This window comes from Mizuhopecten yessoensis, unplaced genomic scaffold, assembly GCF_002113885.1.
Source record: "Mizuhopecten yessoensis strain PY_sf001 unplaced genomic scaffold, ASM211388v2 scaffold7901, whole genome shotgun sequence".
Lineage (NCBI taxonomy): Eukaryota > Metazoa > Mollusca > Bivalvia > Pectinida > Pectinidae > Mizuhopecten > Mizuhopecten yessoensis.
Window position 1 is genome coordinate 861896 of NW_018407279.1, and position 26459 is coordinate 888354.

The window sequence follows — 26459 nt, forward strand, 5'->3', positions numbered from 1 at the left end:
GAAAATACCAGAAGGAATCGAATTTACAAGGAGAAGGCAACAGAGGCACGGGAAGTGATGAACATTAGAAAAGCAGAGTGTTTTGAATAGTGGACAGTGTTACTGGTGCCGCCTGTGTCGGAGAAGATCACTACCACGATCTCAAATTAAATATCTTCAAGCTATGACCCCCCCCCCCCCCCCCCCCTCACTCTCTCTCACTCTCACTCTCTCTCTCTCTCTCTCTGTCAGTCTGTCAGTAACACTAAACTTAATTGAAAATATTAATTAATTTAAAAATTGCCATCTTGTATATATATATTTCATTATGTAATAGGGAAAGGGCTTTACATAAGTTGGACAACTTGTGCCCGATCCCTTTTGTATATTAGATGCAAATAAAAATATGTTTAAATCAAAATCAATTACTTTCTCAAATAAAATCAGCTCGATCATGAAAAATATTACCGATGTGAACTCTACTGCTGACAATGAAATCTTGTTCATGATTGTTGACATTAAATTTGCTGGGGAAGCATAGACAAAACTCTCACCAACAACCCAGGACGAGTTGCGCAATAGCATTGTGACCTCGCAATCGATTAAATCAATGTCTGGAAGCACTGCTTTCCTTGATTACTTCAATCATGAACAAATCAATGGCTGAGTCAAAGGTTCCATGGTGTTTCAAGAAGGTACATGTTAGACCATTGTTGAAGAAGCCTGAAATGGACAAGGAGGAGTTGAAGAACTACCGCCCAGTATCAAATCTGCCTTTTCTGTCTGAGATCTTGGAGAAGGTTATGTTCCGGGATTTAGAGGTTCTCCATGCAAACAGTCTCCATGACAACCTGCAATCGGCCTACCGCATGGGAAACTACTGAGACAGCCCCCTACGTGTACATAATGACATAGCTTCTGCATTGGATAACAAGTGCAGAGCGGTGCTTGTCATGCTGGATTTGTCAGCTGCATTTGACGTCATCGACCATGACATACTTTATAAAAGTCTTGAGTACTCTTATGGAGTGATTGATACTGCACTATGCTGGATACAGTCTTACCTGAATGAACGACGACAGTGTGTTGCCATCGGATGTACCACCTCACAATGTTCCTCAAGGGTCGGTGTTAGTACCACGAAAATATTGCCTGTACTCTAATCCGATCGGAGAGATTTGTCGTCGCCAAAGCCTTCCCTATCATTGCTTTGCTGATGACACACACATTTACATGGTCATCAAACCACAGGACAGTTGGGATACAATTGCGGAAAACCTAAAAGCTTGTTTGACAGATATCAGTACCTGGATGAATGCAAACATTCTAAAGCCTAATCCGGAAAAGACGAAACTAATCGTCTTTTCCCCAAGGTTTCAGCAAACAATGGCTCTCTAGCTTAAGGTCGGTGCCAGAACTATTTAGACTGTCCAATTTGTTAAAAACCTAGGGGTATACCTTGATTGAACGCTATTGCCAAATCCTGTTACTACCAGATGAGGAACATCGGCTGTATCCGGCAGTTTATAACTGCAGATGCATGCAATATGTTGGTGCATTCACGTGTTACCTGTCGGTTGGATTATGGTAACGCCCTGCTCTGTGGTATATCTGACATCGTACTCGAAAGAGAGAGGACATCACACCTGTGCTATATTCATTGCACTGGTTATCTGTACGATAAAGGGTCGGACACAGAATCATTGTTGTGTGTCCCAAAATCTCATACTATGACCTATGGAAACCGGTGCTTTAGGAGGGTTTCGGCCACGTTGTTGAATAGCTTACCATCTCCTATTAGAAAGTTAAATACCCTGCCAAATTCAAGATAGACATCAAAACTCACCTCTTCATGTTTTGGCTCTTTGCAAAGACGTCATGTAAATACCACCGTTTGTTTACTCATTTATGTGCACATTGCTATGATTATCCGCTTGCTTAATGTATAAAAGTGATAATAAGCCTTTGTTTTTGTTCCACAATTATAACTAATTATAAATAATACTATTATCCATATGGTGTAAAGCGCTTTAGAGTAATTTTACAAATTATATAGGGCGTTATATAAATGTTGTATATTATTTATTATTTTTATTATTAGAGAATTAACACATATGCTACCACTTCTTTTGATGGCAGTACCTGTATTTATCTATTTATCTATTATTCATATACTTTTAATTCTATTAAATATCATAAACCTAGAGACGTTTTGAATGTGAATAAGGAATTTGGTTGAAATATCTTGACAATATCTACAGCAATTACTAATTGTAATAGGGGACCATTACAGATGTCCCCCAAACTGTCCCCATAGTCGCAAAGATGTATCAGAAAAGGATCGCATTGCCATAGTACACCTACAATGTACATACTAAATTTCTAAATTGCAACCAATCAGAATCCTCGATGTAGTTGCTATGTCAACGGAACCTATGCGATGGAATTTGCAGTTCCCTTTTACCCCTTTATACCAATTTTAATCGAAATCAACCAATATCTAAATTGCGACCAATCAGAAGCCTCCGTGTGGTTACTATGGTAACGAAACTTATGCGGTTTTATTCGCAGTCCCCTATTTACCCCTTTATACCATTTTTCATAAAAATATCAAAATATCTAAATTTCGACCAATCAGAAGCCTTTGTGTGGTTGATATGGCAACGAAACCTATGCGGTTGAATTCGCAGTCCCCTTATATCCCCAGATACCAATGTTCATCAAAATCAAACAATATCTTAATTTCCACCAATCAGAAGCCTTTGTGTGGTTGCTATGGCAACGAAACGTATGCGGTTGAATTAGCAGTCCACTAAATTCTCTATAAACAAATTTTCATCAAAATCGAACAATATCTAAATTTCGACCAAACAGAAGCCTCCGTGTGTTTGCTATGGTAACGCAACTAATGCAGTTTTATTCGCAGTCCCCTAATACCCCTATATACAAATTTCCGTCAAAAATCTAACAATATCTAAATTGCGACTAATCTGAAGCCTCCGTGTGGAAGTTATGGCAACGAAACCGATGCGGTTAAATTCGCAGTTCCCTTATATCCCTATATACCAATTTTCATCAAAATCGAACCAAGTTTGAAGAAAATCGGTTAACATTTGATGTTGTTATTGCACGGCAGATAATGACGTTTTTCATTATTCAAGGGGCCATAACTCCGCCAAATGGTGTCCGCTGACAGTGGTCATCGAACATGGCCGGGCCCTTAAGGCATTTAACCCTGTGACCAAGTTAACATTTGTTGTAGTTATTGCACAGAAACGAAGCGTGACAGACGGACAGACGGACGGACGGATGGACACACCCATATTAATATTCCCCGTTTCGGAGAAAGGCGGGAATAATAATAAACAGCAACAAATACATTATATGTTAGGAAAATGTTCTACCTAAACCGTATTTACACCACAAATATACATGTATATATTAAATAGCATGATCGTTTACTCGTGTATTTCAAGGTTAACACAGGAAATAGTTGCATGTAACTTCAGTAAGTATTTTTCATGGACAACGCATGTCTGATTGCAGTTAGACGGATTCAATTGCAGTTGTCTGTACTCTAAATCATATGCGGTAATATTATTCTTTAGAACAAAATATGTTTGACAAACGTTTCAAGACATGCTTGCTCATTCAAGTGTGTACTCTTCATATTATCTTTACATCTCGCATGCAAAGGCGCGTTCTATCTGAAATTTGATATATTACAGCTTTGTATTCTGGCTTCTTTTTAAATTGTTTTCAGATGGTGTTGGCGACATCCATTTGCCAGTATTTAAATTAGAGTACAAAATGAACAGTAACATGTAATCCCTGAACACCGTTTTATTACAAAACTATCCAATTTCGATCGCATCTATACAAATGCAGATAGTTCTAAGCCAGGGAAACGTGGGACTCCCAAAAGGGGTAAGTACATGTCCGACTTTTCGGTTAAGGATTTCGGTAACCGGTTCGCCCGAGTAACCGGATAACCGGCTAACCGTTGACAACCGTACATAATACATCTACATACCAAATCTATAACTTCGGTCAATATCTTAATGTCGACCAATCAGGACCCGACCTAACACGGACATTTTGTCCAAAAAAAAATCAACGCAGTTGTGTTCGTAGTGACACTGCACACTTTTACATAGGAACATTGGACAATGCATACAGCGGCCATTTTGCGGAGGATGTTGGCCTTTTTTCCCATCTTCAAGAACACGATTAAAATATTCAATTACACAACATTTATTGTGGTCCATTAATCTGAGTAGAAATTGTTATAGACTGAAATGACTTAGCAAGTGATAGGCCATGATTTAGATCTGTTGGGAAACTTAACATCGAATATATACAGTATGTAACTGCAGTACACCTCTATTACTATTATACTTGTATCCCTTTGTACAACCACGCATGCTTATACATTAAATCTGTGTATGTTACATATCTTTGTATACCATTGTAAGTCAAAGACGATAAGATAAAATAAAACAAGAGGCCCTGGATAATTAAGCAACCCTGGGAAATTATTCTTATTACAAACAATCCATCCAATGGTACAGAAGAAGAAATATTTTAAAGAGTTAAAGCTCAAATTCCCTTTTTGAGCCCCGCAACTCTTCACCCAAAGGAGTCACACCTATCATTTATACAAAATTAAGACCCCTTTGCATAAGGATATTTTAGGCCAAATTCAAATCAAATCCCTCAAATGTTACATGAGAAGGATCTTAAAGATTAAAACCTCAGTTTCCCTTTTGGACCCCGCCCTGAGCACCAAAGGGGCCACACCCACCGTTTATATAAGATCAAGTCCTTTTTGTCCAAGGATCCTCCGGAACAAATTAGGATAAAAAAACATTATCCCTACGGTAGAAGCAGGGTTTTAAAGGTTTTACCTCCATTGCCTCTATTGGGTCCCGCCCCTTTCCGCCCAGGGGGTCCAACCCTACCATTTTAACAAGATTGAGTACTCTTGGCCCAAGGATGCTCCAGACTGAAATGGGACGAAATCCCTAAATTTATGTGGTAGAAGAAGGATTTCAAAGGTTTTACCTCTATTTCCACTAGGGGGCCCTGTCCTTCTGCCACCAGGGGGGAGGCACAACCACCGTTTATACAAAATTTAGTGCCCTTGGTCTAAGGATGCTCCAGGCAAAATTAAGTCAAAATCTACTGGGTCGTTCAGGACAAGTGACATTTTAAATCAATTTCAGTGTTCATACTCGTGGCAACGGGCAATATACCTACTCCTAACACGATTTCTCACCCGGTGAGAAATCGTGCAGAGGTGAGAAATCGTGTTGCGAGCTCAACAAAAATCGTGCAGTAACACCCAGGACAGATTTTGAGTACAATTTATTTTTTTAAGGTTTCTTCAATGTTAATCGTTTTTTAATAAATGGAGCATAACTTGTACAATGATAACATAGTGATGCTTATAATCATTTCACTATGAATAACAATACAGTAAAACCTCACTCCGGACATTAAGTCTAGTTGACATTTCCTGTTGTCTGCAATATTAGTGAGGAAATATAGACAACCCGAAACTTTTGGACCCCACCGTTGTTTCCGTCTCTGCCCCTAGACTCGTTGATGGGGGCATTTTAATCCAAAATGAAATTCGTCATCCACGTCAATTTGAATGGACAAAGTCTAACGAACGGGACCTACATTCCGATTTTTTCAAGATTCCATTAAAACTTTGTTTACCTTGTCCTCCATGTTAGATAAAAAGCCGGACGGACCGCTCCGTTAGTTGTAGCGATTGGTTAAGATCCCCGATGTATACGAGAGTACTATGTACGTGTGTGAAAAAAAGGTTGGAGGAATGAACACTGCTGGAGTGGCTCAACCCGAATACAGTTTATAAAAGGCGTTTGAAAAAATACAATCAAATCATCTCTATATTTGTAACTGAATCTGTGTCGCTTTTCGTAAAACAGCAACGGCTAAATCATGAGACATTTGCATTTTGGTACAAATAAACTTTTTATATTTCGATTTCTATTCGCAGACAATATTCCCCATTATGTATTTTCTTGGGAGATACAATAATACGTATTTTATTGTGTATTATATGGCCAACTAATAATCGTGCAAAATAATCAGGAACCGCTTGAACACTATAAAAACATAGCACCTCCATACCTAAGGCACGTGTCAACGTCGTAGCTGTTGGTTTGTGTACTGGACACGTCGATCCCTTTATGGATTACAATATAGCAGATATAAATATTTCAAAATAAGTACAAGCTATATAGGAAGATTACATGCCTTTCCGGGACTTTCCACATAACTTCTTATCAGGGACGGGATCACCGTTATCAGATTTCCAATTTTGTGGATACGTTTGGACTGAATCACGTAAAGTTACGTCAAGTTAAACAACCAAAAAAGTCTCTGCTAATATTCCTCAGGTTCATATTTTTCTCTAGTTATCGATGTCGAATTCTATCTCTTTTCTATACCTCAGCGGATTGAAACATTGTTATTATATATAATACTTCTAGAAATGTATAAGCTGTAGTATATCAATTCAAAAAGAAAGTTCAATTTTTTATTATTGTACCATTACTGCCTTTACCACCTATACCATCATATATCATCTATACTTCCTATATCACATATACCCTCTTACAGTAACTATACGTCCTATACCACCTATACCCTTCTTGGCTGGATGTTTTTTCATGACTTCCCATGCACACATTACATGTACATTGTACTTAGTGTGTGTTTACAACTGAATAACAACTTTAAAATGAAAAAATAGCTGGTTTTTTTATTGCTCACAGGTGACATACAATGTAACAAGCTTGAGTGGTGATATACAAGTTGTATTATAATTCAATGTTAACTCTGATAAAAATGAACTGGTTATTTGATTTAAAGATTAATTCCCCTGGTGTGAAATTTTGTATTAAACTTGTAAGGCTTTGACGCATATTAATTTGCATACATCTGATAAAAACACTCTTCTGCTGTTGATTTGTGTTAAGGTTTTGACAGTCTGGACCATTCTTTCTTCTTTGGCATGCTGAAATTAGAAAAGATACATCAATCAAGTTAGATGGACAAAATCCATGTCAAATTTGGGAATCAAACCACAGCTGTCCTGTTCAATATCTGCCAATTGGCTTGTACATTTTGATTTGAAAATGTCCACCCCTGTGTGGAAGTGGGATGTACCATGTATATCACCCCTGTATACATGTGTATCTGCATGGACACCTTTTAAAATTGAAAACTATCTGTATTGTTTGCAAATTAGAATAAAGAATGGATATTACATTTGTCTGACTTACTTCTTACTCAGAACAATTGTTTACATTCATCACTGTTATTTCATTTTTCCATGCATAGTTTTAGACAGAACTACTATTCATTTTGTATGGTGACACAAGATTATATGATTATCTTACACTAAAATCCATGGCGTAGGACATGTGTTATTTTAAATGCGATTTTTGAAAAGCTCCAGCTAAAACTAACTCAATAAGCCTAGCCATGTATAAATTTTAATATCCCTTCACCAACACTTTTGCAATACAACTTTAGAAATCTTTCTCTATTAACATATCATTGCCAGTGGATAGCCCTAGCTTAGTGAATCAGTACATAGAAAACTGTGAAAACAATTTAACACTGGCCTTGTTATTCAACAATTTGAAAACAAAAATCTATACAATTCTTCATTGAGAATAATAGGGATTTGTCAACAAGCAGATAGGATACAAATACAAATGCTACAAAATCAGAGATACTGGTTCACTTATAACCACAGGTTGCAATAGAAAACATATACATAAACAATTTAGTTTAGTCCGTATGTCAAAATAATATATTTATTAGCAAGAAAACTAGAGATGTTGATGGCGGGTAAAAATACACTTTCTAGATCGTCAGTGCGATTGAAATCGTTCTGTGTACATGATAATATACATGCTTGTAATTATGTTAACACATTATTACATATTTATGATCAGTTACCGAGAATAACATGCATTCATGAACCCACCCGCGATCGGTAATCTAAGGCTTAATGGCGGCCATTATTAAAAACACACCGATCAACAACCGTTTCCAGAATACAAATACTACAATTTCAGAGCTATGGGTTAAATTTTCACCTAACAGGCACGAACACATATCAAAAAGCAATAATGTTTATTCCGTATGTCTAATGATCTCATTGTAAGCAAGTAGTTTTCTCAAAGATCGGAGGGTAATACAAGACGATGCTCAAGGGTAGTGAAACTACACGCTATTCATTACGATGAATTTTGGTCGATATTAAGAGCCATAAAAATATGTTTTTTTTAGATCGTCAGTGCGATTGAATACTTTTTATTTACATGATAATATACCAGGTTTTAATTATGTAAATGAATTATTACATATTCATAATTAATTACCGAGCATTACATGCATTCATGAACCCTCCCGCGATCGGTAATCTAAGGCTTAATTGCGGCCATTATTAAAACACACACCGATCAACAACCGTTTTCAGAATACAAATACTACAATTTCAGAGCTATGGGTTAAATGTCCACCTAACAGGCACGAACACATATCAAAAAGCAATAATGTTTATTCCGTATGTTTAATAATCTAATTGTTAGCAAGTAGTTTACTCATAGATCCGGCGTTTAATCTGTTAATGGCGCGTGATAAGTCATAACATTATTCAAGTTGGCAAAGGTGTTGGATCACTATAAACTTTCGCATTCTGCGACACGTTACTGTTATTCGACACAACAAATAATATTCAATTTAGACCTAAGTAAAGCAAAGATCACTTACTTTGAACTTCGGACAATTTTACGGTACAGGATTCACCAGAATGTATCATTTGTCACCGGCAATCAATTTCCAAAAAGATTAAAGCGGCGGGTTTTTCCCAAAAGCACGTAAATTCTCGCGCGTTCCCGCAACATCAGAATGCCCAGGTCTTATTTTTCTATACCGAAGAGGCAGTTGCCTTTCCCTGTAATCTAATTCCTTGATATAACTATATTTTTATATAAAAACATTTCAGCACTCACATATTCTTAAAATAACCTGTACATAGCAATCGATTGTTTCCTTAAATAACCAGAAAAAACGCATATTCAACATACATTCAACGCTAAATCTAAAACGCACATCAAACGGTCAACGCAAACGCAACGCAAACGCAACGGAAACGAAACACAACGGAAACGCAACGCACTTTTGGTAAAGAAAAGCGGTCCAGGGTCTGGGTCTGGTCAATGCAGGCCAATAACTGTGTGACTTGTTAGCTTATATAAAATGTTATAAAAAAAAGCTGTAAAAGTGTGTTGTGTGTGATGGGAGAAGTGTGCATGTATTTGTATTTCAATTTTGTTATTTAAAAGTGAGTTACATCCCTTTAACATTTATGTTTCTAATTCTCATTTCAAAATTGATGAACAAAATTACATAATGCATTACTATTGCCACCTTTGGAGCGAAGTTATAAAGGCTTTGCCTGTTATTCCACCCAATTGATTTGTAAAAACTTTGTCAATAACATTTGTTGAAACGCTAGGTAGTGTTTTGTTTGTGAAGAGAAAGCGGTGAGTCAAAGGGGACAAGTAATGATTACTTCAGGTTGTGTATGGTCTAAAAAGGCACATATTACATGTAAGTGAAGTATTCCATTGGGTGCTGGTGGCTGTTCTGAAATGTGACAAATTACGAGTCAGGATATATAGAATTGTTTGTTATATGTCAGATCTTTGTATACTAAGAGGACAACTCTGCAAGTCAAAGCAGATACCTTCAGCTGTCACTCTGAAACTTGAGAAGAAATGCTTAAAAATCACAAGTCAGGGTTCAGCGTTAACACTAGTTATCACTAACGTACTTCGTGAACAAGAGACCAGATGCCACGTTTCTCAGGGTGCATATTTTTTAATGAATTATTACTTCAGTATTGAGATTTTTATCCCAAGCAGTCACAAAAATAGAAACAAGTTGAACTGTTTTCTAAAACACATACTTAAAAATGTGCAGTAGGGGACAGGTTTTGTCATAACATATTGAAAGAATGTTTGAAATGTGTTGTAAAAAATGCTTCCAATCTCAAAACAATGGATGCAAAAGTGGATTTAACATTTTTTTTCATCTCAAAACCGCAAATAATTGAAAGATAAACAAGACATTCGACCATTACAGGATATGTTTCAGAAAACTTTTTTCCGGATGGAGGTCAAAGGTTCAGGTCATATCCATGCATTTGATAATTGCATTATTTCTAACAAGCTAACCGATACATAATATTACATGATGATTTGAGTGAGAAATGTGGCAGGGATGACAAATTTTACATAAAGATACAAAATGTATACAGTGTATATCCTAAGAAATGATACAGTAAAGTTCAAATAATTGTTTACTGAAGTAAACAACAGTTAGCAGCTACTTTCGTTTTATGTGGAAGCGTCTTTGAGTCACGTTCGATAAAGACCCAAGCCACCCTACATTCTGGAAATTTATCAATTCTTAATTCTGAAGAAAATAATGTGGTCCTTACTTTTCATGGTCCCATGGCGATTTTCATAATAGTAGGTAACAGTGACCTTATTTTGCCAAACTTCTGCTCAACCCAGAAGTCAAGTTTCATCATTAATAGCAATAACAACTGAATATCAATTTATGATGTGTTATGTATTTTAAAATGCTCAAAATTTGTTTAATTTACTACATTTGAAAGTGGTCAATAATATTCACATCTCTGTGTGTCAGGTCTAGTTTTATCTATTGATGATCATAGCATTTGTTTCATTAATAGCAATGTAAACTCAATATAGAATAAGTGTGTTTTTATTAAGAGTTTTAAAAATCTGTTCACATTTACTACATTTAAAATCCTTAACACAATGTCTACCATCTGTGTGTTCAGCCTGATTTTATCTACGCTGCCCAAAAAACACATTTGTCAACAACTACGTTTTATCAGCAACATAAAGATGTGATTGTTGGTAGAGACAGAGAATTTTAGCGCTAATCTGATGCAATACTGTGTTTAAACTCCGATAGAACTACACTATCTCTCCCGTATCCCTCATGTTCAGAGAACGGCTCTGAATATGACGACATGCCTTATGGCGGGAGTGTTCCGGTACACATACCTTTTATCAATGTGTGCGCTGTGTATCAGCGAAACACACCAAGCTGCGGACACTATTTTAAGTACCGCTGTATATATATATCTGTACTATCTTCTCGGTTAATTGTTTGCATCCTACTCGGTACCCGATTAGATAAGTGTTTCGTATGGGGTCAGACATGATAGTTAAGCTAACGTTATATGCAAAAAAAAAAATAGTTTTGGCATTTGTATTGGTGTTTTTCTTACAGTTTACATGACTCCTACATATCCAAGCAATCATTGACCCTGATATTTATGTAATGTGTTTTTTAAATTTAAAACAATTTCTCTTTCGTAAAAGAAATCTTTATATTAGGGTTGTCACCCCGGTCAAATTTTGGTAACTGGTTAGTCGAACAATCTTCCGATCGAGTAACCAGTTAATCGGTCAATTTGTTAATCAAATAATAAACAGCAACAAACACATTATATGTGTATCTTAAACGTGTTTACACCACAAACATACATGTATATATTGATAAATATGATAGTTAGCTCTCGTATTTCAAGCTTAACGCTGGAAAAGGTTGCATGTAACCTCAATAAGTGAATGTCATGGACAACAAATGTCGGAATGCAGTAAGACGGATTCAATTACAGTTAGCTGTACTCGAAATCATATGCGGTAATATTGTACATTCAGGTGTGAACACAGATTATATTTACATTTCGCATGTTAAAGCACGTTCTATTTCTTAAAGTTTATGTTTCACAACATTGTATTCTGGTTTTATTTTAGAATCTGTTCAGATTTGTTATGGTGATGGCAGTATATATTTGTCAGTATTTACAATAGAGTACAAAATTAAAGCCAACGTGTAATCCCTAAACAGGATGTTTAATACAACACTATCCGATTCTGGTCGCATCTATTGAAAATTTGTAGGTCTAAGCAAGGAAAATATGGGGCCTCAAAGGTGTAGCTAAATGACCGACTATTCGGTTATACATTTTGGTAACCAGTTCGTGGTCGTCCGACCGAGTAACCGAGTAACCGAGTGACCGGTTGACCGTTGACAACCCTAATTTATGTAAAACAATTTAGGGTTCATGATTGCTTAATATTTTTCAAGGGAGCAACTTGTTCATAATTGCATTGATTTCCTCAACATAACGTATTTCAAAACAAAAGTGCAATTTCGATTGGCATAACTGCGTAAGCCAATCCGCTACACCAGAAGTAGAAAATGGAAACATTGAATCAAGATACTTGTAACTTCAACACTATTCTGAGTGCTTTAAGCAATTCGTTCAATAAAACTTAGAAGGGCTGATATTTTCTCTACTATTTACCGGAATTTATTTTGGATGATTTTAAGATATTCACGGTGTAAAACCAAGACCTAAAACTAAAAACAAACAACCAGCATACTCAACAAAGCCGCACAGTCTTCTAAGCTCTGAACACGTTTAGTTAGGGCCTTGATTTCATCCGTCAGTTCAGACAGGTGGCGTGAATACCTTCGGTCATCGTTACACAGTTCCGTCAGAAGTGGCCTGATAATAGCAGAAACATATGTTTTGTGAACATATTCAAATGTTTGTATTTACATTTGCTTTGCATCCTTCCATTGTCATGAGACTTAAACAACATTTGCTTTTGTAACGTCATCAATGTCTATTCTGACGTCATCAATTTAATTGTTCTCAAAACCTAATTGGCTGTTCAAAGAACTGTTCAAAATAATGAAATAAGGCATAACTACTCTTTCAAAATGTAAATATAAATAATGAATATTTAAGCAAATATATTTTTATTTTGTCATCAATAGCAATGTGGGTTATAGGACCATAACAACATTTGATAAAACATTCATTGCTTAAATATACCAATAGTGCGCTAATTTAATATATAATTTAAGACAATATTTGTAATACAAATTGAAATAATGCAGATTTTTCAATGAGGTGAGTATGGGATTATATGGGCTCGAAAAAGCAATATTGAACTAGATGACGTCATCATGAGTCATCATTATGTAAGATTAAACGTAAGAAAATTATCAAACAAAAAAGTACTGTATATGCAGCGAGTATAACACGTATGACGTTATCATTGAAATAACGTTATAAAGAAAATAAAAATATTGACTTTTTTAACTGGACAAAAGTCTGACCTCCTCAAGATTAAAATCCAAACAATAATGATGATTGGAAATCGTCAATGTTACCATTTTAACTTATCGACATTATATACATGAGGTCATAAATTGCTACGATACTCAACATATCCTCCCAATAGTTACATCCTCTCTCGTGCACCTCAAAAGACTAAACTGAACTCTATCCGACACACACAACCTGTCCTATTTCCACTGTAACACACACAACACCGTTTGTTCTCATAACACTGGCCATTCTCAATTAACATTTCTCCCTAACGGTCCGTGCTTTTATTGATAACTTAATAAGATCTCCAGAACCAAGTAAGATGTCTCTACATCCAAATTGCACGCCTAATCTTAAGCAAATAAACTACAGACTCTTCGCAGACATTCACTGATACGTACAGCTGCAGCTAACACAACTTATTAATTAGAACCACTGACAACTCTGACCTCAACTCAACTTTTCTTCTTCTCTCAAAGCTTACATTTTTTCACAATTATATAAATGAAGAGTTCATGCGCCACCTCAATCGTAAAAGAATTTAATGCATTTTTTTGTATAAAATATATCACTGGAGATAAAATGATATCCTTACCAATGAATAACGTTGAGAGTTACGAAACTAATACAGCTCTGACGATTAAACAGGATATTGCAAAAGAGGCACATGTTACGATATTGACGCAATCTAGAAATTAAATGTCTTGACGACTTTTGCAAGACGAAATAGTTATTTGAAGTAACAAACAACGTTGAATTTAAAAATAATTTTACCTGATTTGTTCTAGTATCCCCTGTTCCATGAGAGCTGATTCTACTGTCTGACGACGGTCAGATAATAAAGGCTGTCCGCTAGATAATCTGTGCGTGCTGGTTAGTAGAAAGACGCATATGAAACTTATATTGTTCATACTGCGTATGTTCTTGTCTTCAGCAAGGCCCGGTACCTGATGTGTTATGAAATGCAGTGACTACGTCGACTGTTTTGTACATGGAGGACGTCGTGATATATATACGGCAGACTGTATCGCACACTTATAGTGTTCAGACTGCGTATGTTGTTGTCTTCAGTACCTGATGTTCGATCAAATGCAGTGGCGATGTCGACTGTATTGTACATGGAGGACGTCGGGACATGTACCCGGAAGATTATATCACACTTTATGAACAAACTTACATAACAACAAATTACACTTTCAATGAATGTACTGCCTATAACTTCATACATCAATGCAACACACAGAGTGACCCAATTATAATCCCTTATGTCACACAAGGATGAGATTATTCAATCCCTGATTATTAAGTTCTAACAAAGTATTTCAATATTTTCAATCCTTTACGACTTCTATCTATAACACACTACGGGGTAGGACTGGACATTAACACATGCGGTTTCATGTTCTGAACTTTGTTCATGCATTCTCGGTTACTCATACAACACCATTGTGTTCCTATACCAGGAAGTGTAAGGACTCAATCTCATTGGCTAGAGCTAAAACAGTGTAGACTGTGAGGTTTGTTGATCTACACCGCAGCGTATTGTAAGTAAAACGGGTGAAGGATTTTAACCTTATCAAATTATTTTACAAACATGATATGTGTTACTAGTATGTTAGAACAGAAAAAAAAGAAATATAAAGGGCTTGATTTAGTTTATTATGTTTGAAGTCCTTTTAACAGCTGGGGTCATAACAGGACTTGCCTCCATGTGTCTAATGCTTCCGTGCATGTGTGTTTGTGTGCTGGAGGCAAAGAATGTTGGTATATTTATGTGATTAGAACGTATCTGACGCCGACTTTAGAGTGATGCCTCACTTAAATGCCATTCCGATGGCGCCCAGCACTGAAGTGAGGTATTGCCAAGAAAGTCGCTAAAGCCAAATATTTCATTCCAATGAAAAAGAAATTCAAAGAGACCGAAATATGGTGTGCTTCCGGTGGTCTCGTGATAGATTGTGTATCTCCTTACACCTGCGAAAATGGCGTATATTGTATGCATTGCCGCTGGCTGGTACCTTCAAAATATTTCATTAAGCCACCCCACCAACCCACCCACCGCACCGGGCGCCCGTGACTGGGCGATGAAAGCACAGCGTTGTGTTGTGTTATGTTCATAATTATTTTGGTATGTTATCAATTATGATGAGTAGTGAACTGCTTCACAATCAAGGAGTAGCCTTGCTCATGTCCGCGGTGTTTACAAGCGAGAAAAAAAATCAAATATTTTACCTGTTGCATTGCTGACAGAATCATGTGAAGCCGAAGTTTTAATGATCTAGTTACTCTACTAAATAACAAATAATGATAGTCAGTCTCCCCTTGATCTGTGTACATATTATTGCGTAGGAACTTTCCTATTCTGCAAAGAAGACAAGTTTAGTTAAAACAGTATGTTACAATATTTGTTCATTTTGAATTGAAATGATAATGAATATAGGCATAGCCGCACCATAATACAGTCGACCTGCTGCACCCTATGCGATATTTACTATATTTGTATTTCTCGTTACTGCTGCAGTCCTACCTTTTGTTACCTAGCGCCTTGTTTGGCAGTACCTCACGTTTGGCTTTCATGTTGACCGTTCGCCCAATGCTGGAACATACCAAAGTCCTTAAAAGTGGTAGTTGTTATTCCCTGCTTAGCGTTCAGCATTAAGGGTAGTAACAACAAAAGCGTCACCAGTTGTAAGTATACAAGGCGGAATGAATTCTGTGCTTGATGCCTTCAGCAATAGATTTCAGTAAGGTAGCATTGTAAAGCTGGCATTAGAACCCGGATATCACAAGGAGGTATCTACACCAACATACCTTGTCTTCTGCATACACACACACATGCATACATACATTACACACATGGAGACACATCCGTAATGATCTTGATAGGAAGTTAAACCCTATAAAAACAAACCAGACCAATCAATCCGAAAGAATTACTCATGTTTCTTTGGTATCATACACAATGTACAACTTTCGACAAACCATATAAACTTATAACCATCATAGTAGACCATTATTTCATGTCACTGTCAGGATAAGAAAGAGCAAGTGATTTATTTCTAGTCAAAATTTTCAAAGGAAATGAACATATATAAAAAGAGAATGCTTAAGTGTCAACTAAACCAAAACTCAAAATGGACAAAACTTGAAAAAAAATAAGGATCATTAGACCAGGTGTTCCGGAAGGGTAAGTGTCAACAAACAAGAAAAAAATGAAAACAACAATAGTTACGATGAAGATATCAGAACAATTTATGAAACCCCATTAAATGCTGCGTTACTAATCATAGTATTTATTTTTTTACTGAACATTTTGCCGAGAAATTTTCCTGAGAATCTAAAAAAATGTAATTAATTTTAAAGGTAACTTTCTTATTTTATTGTAATTCTATACGTTCCCAACACATAAGCGCTGTTTTTCTAAAGTGGACGAAATAGTGATGTGATGGAGTTAACAATGAATTTATGTAAGTGCTACTTCACTTCGTATATCAAGTAAGTAAACGCCTCTCATGTACAAAGGCCCTTGAAACACTCGACATCCTTTAGATCCAGTTACTTAAGATATACCATAGGATGACAACCACATATAAACTCCGTATGTTACATTTGGTGTTTATATTCCCTCGTGTATCATTTCTTTCGTGTAATTTGTTTAAGCATTTGTTAATGTACATACATATAATGTGCAAACAGTCAGGTTTGAACACTTGTTAACGCCTTTGTAAGACGTATGAAATTTGATGAATAACAACAGGTTTCTCGTTTGGAAAATTTTGCATTCTTGTTTGGAGAAATTTGCAATGTACACAAATTGCATATCTGACAAGACAACTAACTGATTAATTATCACAAAAGTATATTGAAGATAATATTTGGGTGGTTTTTTTTTTATAAAACAAACCAGAAAATGGTTAAGTAATAAAAGTGATGATGAGTGATACTGTCACGCCATTTGCGCCCGATTAATGTCCTTTGACCCGCAAATCCCTATTTTCTAAAATGTATGTAGAAGCAATTTTAAGCTCTTTTGACATTTTTAACTAAGGAACCCAAAAGCATGTTTTATACGAATCTTCGGGCGAGGAACTACTTTTAATTATTATTCGATATTTCATATTATGTTTTTACATGTAACATTTCGTTTATCAAACATTGTGATGGTACAAGATTAAAATAACAATATAATTCAGACCAACAGCGTTATTTTATCTTTCTCAATATCCTCATGTTAACATAAGGTGCTGATTAATAGAACAAACACATGTCAAACAATCATACTTTAATTATTGAGATGAATTTATGCACTTTTGATCTGTGCTTAATGTGTCGTTGACATGCTTATTTGTTGTTTGTAAAACATTCATTTAGATATGTTAACTAATACCAGTTTTCCTTACAAACAGACTATGAATACAATTACTGCACAAGGAAAAATATTTGTTTTAGAGTGTCATGTCCATGAGTGATGAGTTTAGAACTGCCAGTGAACACTGACATCAACCTTATCCTCTACACATGGACTGTATTTATCGGTGTTTATGTACGTATAAACTCAGAAACATCAAATGTTTCTATTAACATAGAGGTCAATGTTACACAAACGTATTAGTTAGGTCCTATCAACATTTAAGGTCATTGAAGTACGCGCCTCAAAGTGTGTAATGTTTGTATGTATGTGTGTATGTGTGCTTGAGACTGTATGTTGGCGTATTTGCCTTCTTTGCGATAGTACTATTGCACTAAAATACCATGCCAATTATGGTATTCATTTTGGTTAAATTAAAATGAAAAGTACAATTACCCGAAATGCTGAACGTTTAGCAGGTTATAACAAGTACCGTGTTTAGGTCTTTGTATTACTTGGATTCGACTTAGATTTACATTGTGTAAGCGATGAAGCAGAGTACGCTTACCCTTGCGGAACACATGGTCTTGTTCTTCTTGTACTTTTTCAAGTGTGTCCGTGTAAATCGTTCCCTTGTTTATATTTTGTCCTAGTATTATTGATTTTGAAATCAAAATTTGGTACAATGTATCATGAGATCAACGAAAGCACACGATAATTGTGTTGTTATCGAACGATGTTTTATTGGAATAAAATATTTGCCTTTAGCGACTCTTTTGGACTGTAGGTGCAATTAGCATGGGATTTCAGTGAGGAAACACTATTAAGTCGGCGACAGTTCCGTTCTAACAAAAGGCGTAAAAACGCATGTCTTGATGTATCTTAATCTAAAGGCTTAGTTTTAATAAAAAGGGATCAGATGATAATGGATTGTCATTTTTGTATTTTCTTTAGTTTGACTCCAAAATCACGATAAACCTACTTGTTTTTTTGCGTCAAGCACAAAAACACACATGCATGCAAGCTTTACAACCACGGTTGTTAATAGGACGTGAACCTATTAAATTAAAACCAAATTAAGCCCTCATACTTGTCACACATATCCTGTTTGTAAAATATTGGACAAGGTTAAAGTCCTTCAATCTTTTCACCTACAATACGCAGCGGTGTAGACACACAAAACATACCATGCATGGTGTTTTAGCTCCAGACAATTAGATTAAACGTCCCGGTATTAGAGAACAATTGTGTCGTGTTACCAAGACATGATTATAAAAATCCAAGGACATGAAATCTTATTTGTTAATGTCCCATTCTATCTCGTAGTGTGTCGTTGATATAAGCAGTAAAGGATTAAAACATTGAAAATTTGTTTTTGAAACTTAATCAGAAAACACATAGGAAATTGTTATCAGCGTTTTTGTTGCACATCATGCACTATTGTATTACTTTGTTTTTGAATAATGACAGATATTATAGATGTTTAGAAGCATGGTTATCTCTAGGCTTGGCTTTAATAAAAGGGATCAAAATATAAGGGTGTTTCATTATTGCATTGTTTTTATTTTGACTCCAACATCACGACAAATCTCCTTTTCGTACATTTTTACTTGAAAAAGAAGGGATCAGATGACAAGGGAGTTTCCGATACAACGATGAGTAAAACTCATTTTTGTATTGTTTTTTGACAAACCTTTTTTCATACATTACAACAATATATGTATATATATGTATAAATTACAATACATATCTTTGTAAATGTATATCACAGTGTTCCTAAAGAGAACAAAACTAAATACACATCAACAATCACCTTCTGTCCAAGCTTTCGAGGTTAGCTCTACATGAGGGATTGAATGATCTTCCTCCTTGTGTCACCTCCATATTTAATACGAGGAGTTCACTCACTGAAATTAAACACATTACAAACGTTAAAATGTTAACTTTCATCATGATATTTATTTGCAATACGAGTATGTTTTGAAAAAATAAATCTTCGAAAAAAAATAGCATTCTGAATGTTTCTGCACATACATCATGGTACATTTTGTAGCCCGCCCCTACACGAATGTGTATACTTGCGATAACATCAACCAAGGGCATGAAAGTGGACGTGTTAGATCCGTTATTGTATCACTCATTATCACTTGTATTACTTAAGTGTGCGATATAATTTTCCGTATGTATATCACGACGTTTCCCAAGTACAATACAGTCGACGTCGCCACTGCATTTGATAGGACATCAGGTACCGGGCCGTGCTGAAGACAAGACATAGACAGTATAAAAAATATGAGTTTCCTATGCGTCTTTCTACTAACCCTCACGTTTAACAGATTATCTAGTGGACAACCTTTATCATCTGACCGTCGTCAGACAGTAGAAGCAGCTCTCATGGAACAGAGGATACTAAACCAAATCAGGTAAAAGTCTTTTTAAATTCTACGTTGTTTGTTACTTCAAATAACTTCTTCCTTTTGCAATAGTCGTCAAGGCATTTAATTTCTTAAGTGTGTCGATATCGTTACATGTACCACGTTTGTATTATCCTGGATAATCGGCAGAGCTGTATTAATAGATCGAATGAATAGTTTTGAAATTTCGTCACGCTCCAACTTATTCATTGGGTTGGATATCATTTCATTTACAAAATTTAAGCAGGATATTTTTAGTATCGTAGTAATTAATAACCTCGTTAATATGTTATATTACATGTAAAAAATGTTGGTGAGTGAAAATGGCCAAATAAGGAGTTTCTAATCATCTTCATTGTGTGGATGTTACAGGTATCCTTAGGAGGTCAGGCATTTGTTAAATTAAAAACATTAATTAATATTGATATTTTCTTTATAACGTTATTTAATTATAACGTTATACATGAACGTTATACTCGCTGGTACAGTTATTTTTGTTAATTAATTTTCTTACGTTTGATCTTATATAATGATGAAAGTACAACATAAATCATGATGAAGTTGTCTAGTTCAGTATTACTTTTTCGAACTCATACAATCCAATATTCACCTCAATAAAAGTCCATAATTGTTAATTAACACAAAATTTAAGAAATCAATATTAATTGGTATAACAGATATTGTCTTGAATTCGATATTAAATAAGCACATAATTGGTATATAAACTTTTGAAAATGTTCACATAACATATGTTTCTGCTGTTATCAGGCCACTTCTGACGGAACTGTGTAACGATGACCGAAGGTATTCACGCCACCTGTCTGAGCTGACGGATGAAATCAAGGCCCTAACTAAACGTGTTGAGAGACTAGAAGACAGTGCAATTTTGAGTATGCTGTTTTTTATTTTCTTATTTTTTAGTTTTAGTTGTTGGTTTTACACCCTGAATTTTAAATCGTCCAATATAAATCCCGGTAAATAGAAAAGAAAATATCAGCCCTTCAAAGTTTAATTGAACCAATTTTTCAGAGCACTCAGAATAGTGTTGCAGTTACGAGTTTCTTGATTTAATGTCTCCATTTTCTGCTTTTGGTGTAGATGAGTGGCTAACACAGTCATAATAATCGAAATTGCACATATGTTATGAAATGCGTTAAGTTGTTGAAATCTGTGCGATTGTGAAAAAGGTACACATCGGAACGAGTTTAATCCAAGTGTGGAAAATGAAGGAAGCTTTTAGTATTTTTAACAGTGGTAACAATCGGTTAAAACTGCTAAATAGACTTTAGTAGTAACTAGTGCAGTAGTTCACGGGTCAGTTAGATACCTTAGTGTAACATACAACAGGGAGTGAGGTATAGAGCAAGGTATAGGGTGTCAGCACGGCTATTTGGCTTGGTATCCCACCTTTGTTTTCGGTAGAGAACATCTTTGTCATTACTTTAATTGTTAGTGTTCACTTGTTAACAATTGCTGTATACTTCTATACATGTAAAACATTTCTCGGACATTACGAAAAAGTGAAACAGATCGTCTACTTTTGGTGTCAGACATGATCAACAGTTGGAGTTCATTTAGTAGTATGTATAGTAATAGCTTATTTCGGTATGAACTATGCCCTGTGATAAAGAGTGATCCGTCGCTATTGATAAATTGTTTATTTATCCTGTTGTAGTAAATGGTGGACGAATTGTTTTACTTTAAAAAGTCTCGCCACATGACAGGCAAATATCACATAATGAGGAAAACGATCATATGCCGAGGTCTGAATAAATTAATAGTATGTGCACTGGACCTGTTAGCCTTCAAAAATCACAAAATGGCATGATCGAATCTTCTGTGCGCTTTGCGTTGGGTGTAAACCTTGATGGAACCATCTCAAAGTACCATTTTAATTGAGCAGCGTTGCCTAGACAACAGCGACGCTTATTGCATTACAAATCTCAAGAACTTATTATGTAAGAATAGCCCTGGTATTTTCCGAGTTATTGGTCTAAACGAATGTGTTTATATAGTAATAACGATTTCGATAATTATTATTGTTTTATCACCAATTCACACATCAAGGATTAAGTTCTATCAGCTCTTCATTATGGTCATGTCACTCGAATGGAACAAAAGGTTAATCGGCTCACCATACGGTTTAGTTGAAAGGGCAATAACGCCCGAAATTGCTGTATCTAAAAACTGCTTTCCTCTCAATTATGGCAGACAAGCAAGTCTACGGTATATTCAAACAGGTTTTTTTTTGTCATTTTGTATTTTTCAATTATTGACGGTATTATAAATGAAAAAACTAGTTAATTCCACTTTTGAATCCACTGTTTTGAGACTGGAAGCAACTTTTACAACACATTTGACACATTCCTTCAATATTTTATAACGAAACCTGTCCCATACTGGACATTTTTTAGTATGTATTTTAGCAAACAGTTAAACTTGTTTCTGTTTTTGCGACTGCTTGAGACAACAATCTCAATACTTTAGTTATAATTCATTATAAAAGAAAATGTGCCCTCAGAGAAATGTAGCATCGGTTTCTTGTTTACAAAGAATTAAGTGATAACTAAAGTGTTAACGCTGAACCCTGACTTGTGTTTCTTTTTAAGTTTCAGAGTGACATCTAAAGTTGTCTGCCTTGACTTGCAGATTTGTCTTCTTATTATACAAAGATCTGACATCAAATAAACAATACTATATATCCTGACTCGTTATTTGTCTCCTTTCAAAATAACCACCAGCACCCAACTGGATACTTTATTTACATTTTGTTTATATGCCTCGTTTTAGACAATACACAACCTACTGTATGAAGTAATCACGTATTGTCCCCTTTGGCTCACAGTTGTCTCTTCACAGACAAAACACTCCCTGGCGTTACAGATAAGTATAAAAGGACCCACAAATTTCCTCTTTCAGACGTAACAGTGTGTTCAGATTACCTCGTATCGGGATTGTATGGTGTGAAAGATTCGGCGTTGTCCGCATCTACTACATGGACGAGGGAGGGCCATCCCGACCATGGTGAAGAAAACAGCAGGCTATATAATGAAAGAAATGATACCAAACGCACTACGGGTGCTTGGTCATCTGAATATGCTGATAATCAACAATATATACAGGTATTTTCTGATGAGATCGACCCTTAATTAGATTTGCAATATTCAAGAGTATTTTGTTTTTTGTTTAACGAAGTTATTAATTGACGAAAAATATTTGCAATAACGATAACATTGAGGTAACGATTTATGATTGAACGAAGATACCTCCCCCACCAGGAAACATCTCATTCATTTTGTGTATATTGAAATTACTTTGTTTTTAAGGTTAAATTCCCAAGAGAAACGGAAGTAGAAACAATCTTGTTGCAAGGTCGAAAGTGCATATGTAACCAGTGGGTTGAAACCTATCACCTATCTTATAGCATGGATGATACTACTTGGACTACAGTGATGTCGGACAACCAAGAACCTAGGGTAGGTTATATCGGATAATAATGCATTCGATATTTGACGAAGATATCAAAAAGCAATAGCATACGTTTCTTTTACTGACGTGGCAGATAGCTCAAACTAAAATCGATTATACGGACACATCTTGGTGTTCTCTAACACCGTTTTTTTTTTTTTTTTAAGGTACAAGGTGATTGGCCAAGCCCGAAAGATTTGCTTTATCCTTTTAACTAACATTTATTTGTAGTACGGTTTACATGAAATACTAGTTTAAAAAGGAATTATTTGTGAAAAAGGGGAGAAAGTTTTTACTATTATCGCGATTTTCTGCATATGTTTCGGATCCTGTAAGATATAATATGTTTTTTGCTCGGCATTTATTTCCCAAAGACTTTATGCTTCGACAAACTTTATTTTTAATAGGTATTTATTTACTATGTATTTTTTATATATTTTACTTTACTTGGATAAAACGTATTATTTTTGTAAATATAACAAACAAAAGAACGTTTTGACTATTTATCATTTTTCAGTTATTTACCGGAAACAATGACCAGACCACCATAGTTAAGGCTAGCGTTGTCCCAAGTATCACTGCAGTGTACCTCCGGATTATTCCAAGGAGTTGGAACAATCATATATCTCTCCGTTTTGACGTCAGTGGCTGTTACACCGTTAGGGAAACACGTAAACGTAAGACACTTCATGAATGTTTAACAAACATAAATAATAAAGATCTAATTTCCAGCTGCAAAATGTTGAAACATGGTTTTATTTACATATTTCATCGTTCAATCACCACAATTGTTTGTATACTTTGGAGTCGCTTACCCTTTGCTCGACTTCCTGTTGATCCAATTAAAGGCCTAAGAGCCACTGTTGGTTCTACATATGTAGTTTTTACTTTCAAGTGTTTTAGATATCATGACGGTGTTCACGAAGTATTTGCTGTCATTTGTTTGCATTGTGATTTGTTTTTGATGAATGGAACAACTAAGAACGTATCAGTTTTGGAAGATTTAAATCTGTATCGATATAGAAAGCTAGTGACAAAGTCATATTTAGAATCCATGTTGCTTATTGGAATTCAACAAAATGATTAACATTCTATGTTTTATTTACTTTATTGAAGACATACACAAAGCTTTAGGATTCAAACCAGTCCTGAACGACGACACACTGTACAAGGTGAACGAACGTGATCATAACCAGTTGGACGCTGCCAGGCTCTGTACCCAACAATATTCACAGCTCATCAAGATAGATTCCTTGTCATTGATGGCGAGTCTTAAGGCAGTCGTGGAGGGAAACGATATACTAAGTAGGGAAATGAAAAAACAAATACTTGACATCGGAATAGGGCTTGCCACTGCAGAGTGTGTCTAAAATTCAATGACTCCATTATTTACTAACAGATTACATCATTACTGAAATCTGTTTGGATACGACATGAACCTGTGGTCAGATGACATTCATGAGTTTAAATTTCGATATCAGGTCAAAGGAATATCTTCCAATTATCACTGTATAAACATTACGTGAAACACGATGTTATATCCATACGTTACGAAATAACTAATATCAGCAGATTTTTTTTTTATAAAGTAAATGTGGAAAAGACACTAGTTTTTTCTGAAAGTTGTTTGTGACAAATAAAGCTTACAAATGTATATTAGAGTCTTTGAAAAGGGGCAGACCAATGACATTAAAAATCCTTAATAAGTTTCCGTTACTGAATTTGATTTTGCCATGCACTCCGGATACATGTATAATGTAAATTGAAAAGTTGTATTGATGTTTTTTATAAGCCAAAAGCAACATAGTGAAACAGGTGTATCTATAAAAATTGTATACAAATATGTAAAACAAATATAATCCACTGTATTTGTGGTGATTCTCAAGAAGTTATGTTGGCAACACTTATATTTCATACTTTAATTAATCATTAGCACCTTACAAGTTACAAAAATAATATACTTAGACGTTGTACTCAATAATACCTATCGAAAATACAAAAACTACGTTACTCGTTACCAGATAAATATTTTGTAATTTTCAGGGAACGCCCACAATCAGATGTACGTGTCCGGAAGGTATGTTTTAAATCAGTGGCAGTATAGTGAAGGCTTTGGAGTGATTGACAGCGCCCTCTGGTCTCCAGGCAATCCTGACCCGACTCAAGGTCACTGTGTGATGCTGACAACAGCAGGCCTGGCTAGTGTGAATTGTTCTCAAGCACTCTTCTCCGTGTGTGGACACATTTAATGTAACTTATTTCTGTCTGTAGACTAGTGAAACTTAATAACTGACTTCTTGTTGTATTTTGTTTCTGCTTTGACCAGTTCTCCGAACATTCCTATATTCACAAAGAGTGCATCAGAAGGGGAGCTTGATTTACCTACAAACCAAATTCGAACAAAATCGTACAATGATTCGATATGAACTTTATGTGGCCTTTTTTCCATTTTTAAATAAAAGCCGTGATCGAGTTTGAAGTGACATAATACAGTCTGCGTACCAAAAACTTGCAAAATCATATAAAAGCACGTTGTGGTTGTCATTGTGTTTGAAAGGACAATGGAAATTTGTCATCCCAAACTACACTGAATGCCTCAATTTTGACCAATCAAAATCATGAATAAAAAGGAAAAATAATTTAGAGTTCCGATAATACTATAATTGTTGATGAGTACGTCATTATTACCCTGTTATATATCGGCGTAATTATGCCAACGACTCGTTCTATGTTGTGCCTCAATACAGCACTCTACAGTTATCAGATCAATTTACATTTATTTCGAATTGGGCGGCTATGTGCATGCTGCAGATACTTCGATAATCGACCAGAAAAAAAGAAAGGTGTGGACGAACAAGTGTACCTTGCTACCTGACTGTAATAACCTTAAATTTTGTCTGTCAGTGCTTTGAGAAAATTAAGATAAATCTATAGAACAATAAAAAATCATTGAAATAAATGGATGTAC

The 26459-nt window shown here is 35.5% G+C and overlaps 2 protein-coding genes across 3 annotated transcripts in view; one reads left to right on the forward strand and one right to left on the reverse strand.

The window, feature by feature from the left end:
- The window catches only part of LOC110454478, a 41172-nt gene extending 26491 nt beyond the window's left edge, over positions 1–14681 (reverse strand). The window contains exons 1-2 of the mRNA XM_021503982.1: positions 14036–14681; positions 12525–12649 (exon numbers count right to left, since the gene is read on the reverse strand). Coding sequence (XP_021359657.1) covers positions 12525–12649; positions 14036–14172 — 262 coding nt within the window. The 5' untranslated portion in view covers positions 14173–14681. The remainder of the gene's footprint in view (positions 1–12524; positions 12650–14035) is intronic.
- Positions 14682–14721: 40 nt separating this feature from the next.
- On the forward strand, positions 14722–25890 carry LOC110454479 (neuropilin-1-like). Of its 2 annotated transcripts, XM_021503984.1 has the most exons (8): positions 14722–14805; positions 19946–20032; positions 20792–20913; positions 22943–23145; positions 23350–23499; positions 24009–24168; positions 24608–24796; positions 25535–25890. In XM_021503984.1, exons 2-8 carry the CDS (start codon positions 20004–20006, stop codon positions 25738–25740), a joined length of 1059 nt encoding a protein of 352 aa, XP_021359659.1. In that variant the 5' UTR covers positions 14722–14805; positions 19946–20003; the 3' UTR covers positions 25741–25890. The 2 variants fall into 2 exon arrangements, with proteins under 2 accessions (XP_021359659.1, XP_021359658.1); XM_021503983.1 differs by lacking the exon at positions 14722–14805 and having other exon boundaries at positions 19795–20032.
- The last annotated feature ends 569 nt before the right edge of the window (positions 25891–26459 follow it).

Coding starts and splice junctions, on each gene's coding strand:
- LOC110454479 (XM_021503983.1), top strand. CDS start 19,902: ATGAGTTTCCTATGCGTCTTTCTACTAACCCTCACGTTTAACAGATTA. Junction 23,146..23,349: donor ATAATCAACAATATATACAG/GTATTTTCTGAT, acceptor TTTGTTTTTAAG/GTTAAATTCCCAAGAGAAAC. Junction 24,797..25,534: donor GGAGGGAAACGATATACTAA/GTAGGGAAATGA, acceptor TGTAATTTTCAG/GGAACGCCCACAATCAGATG.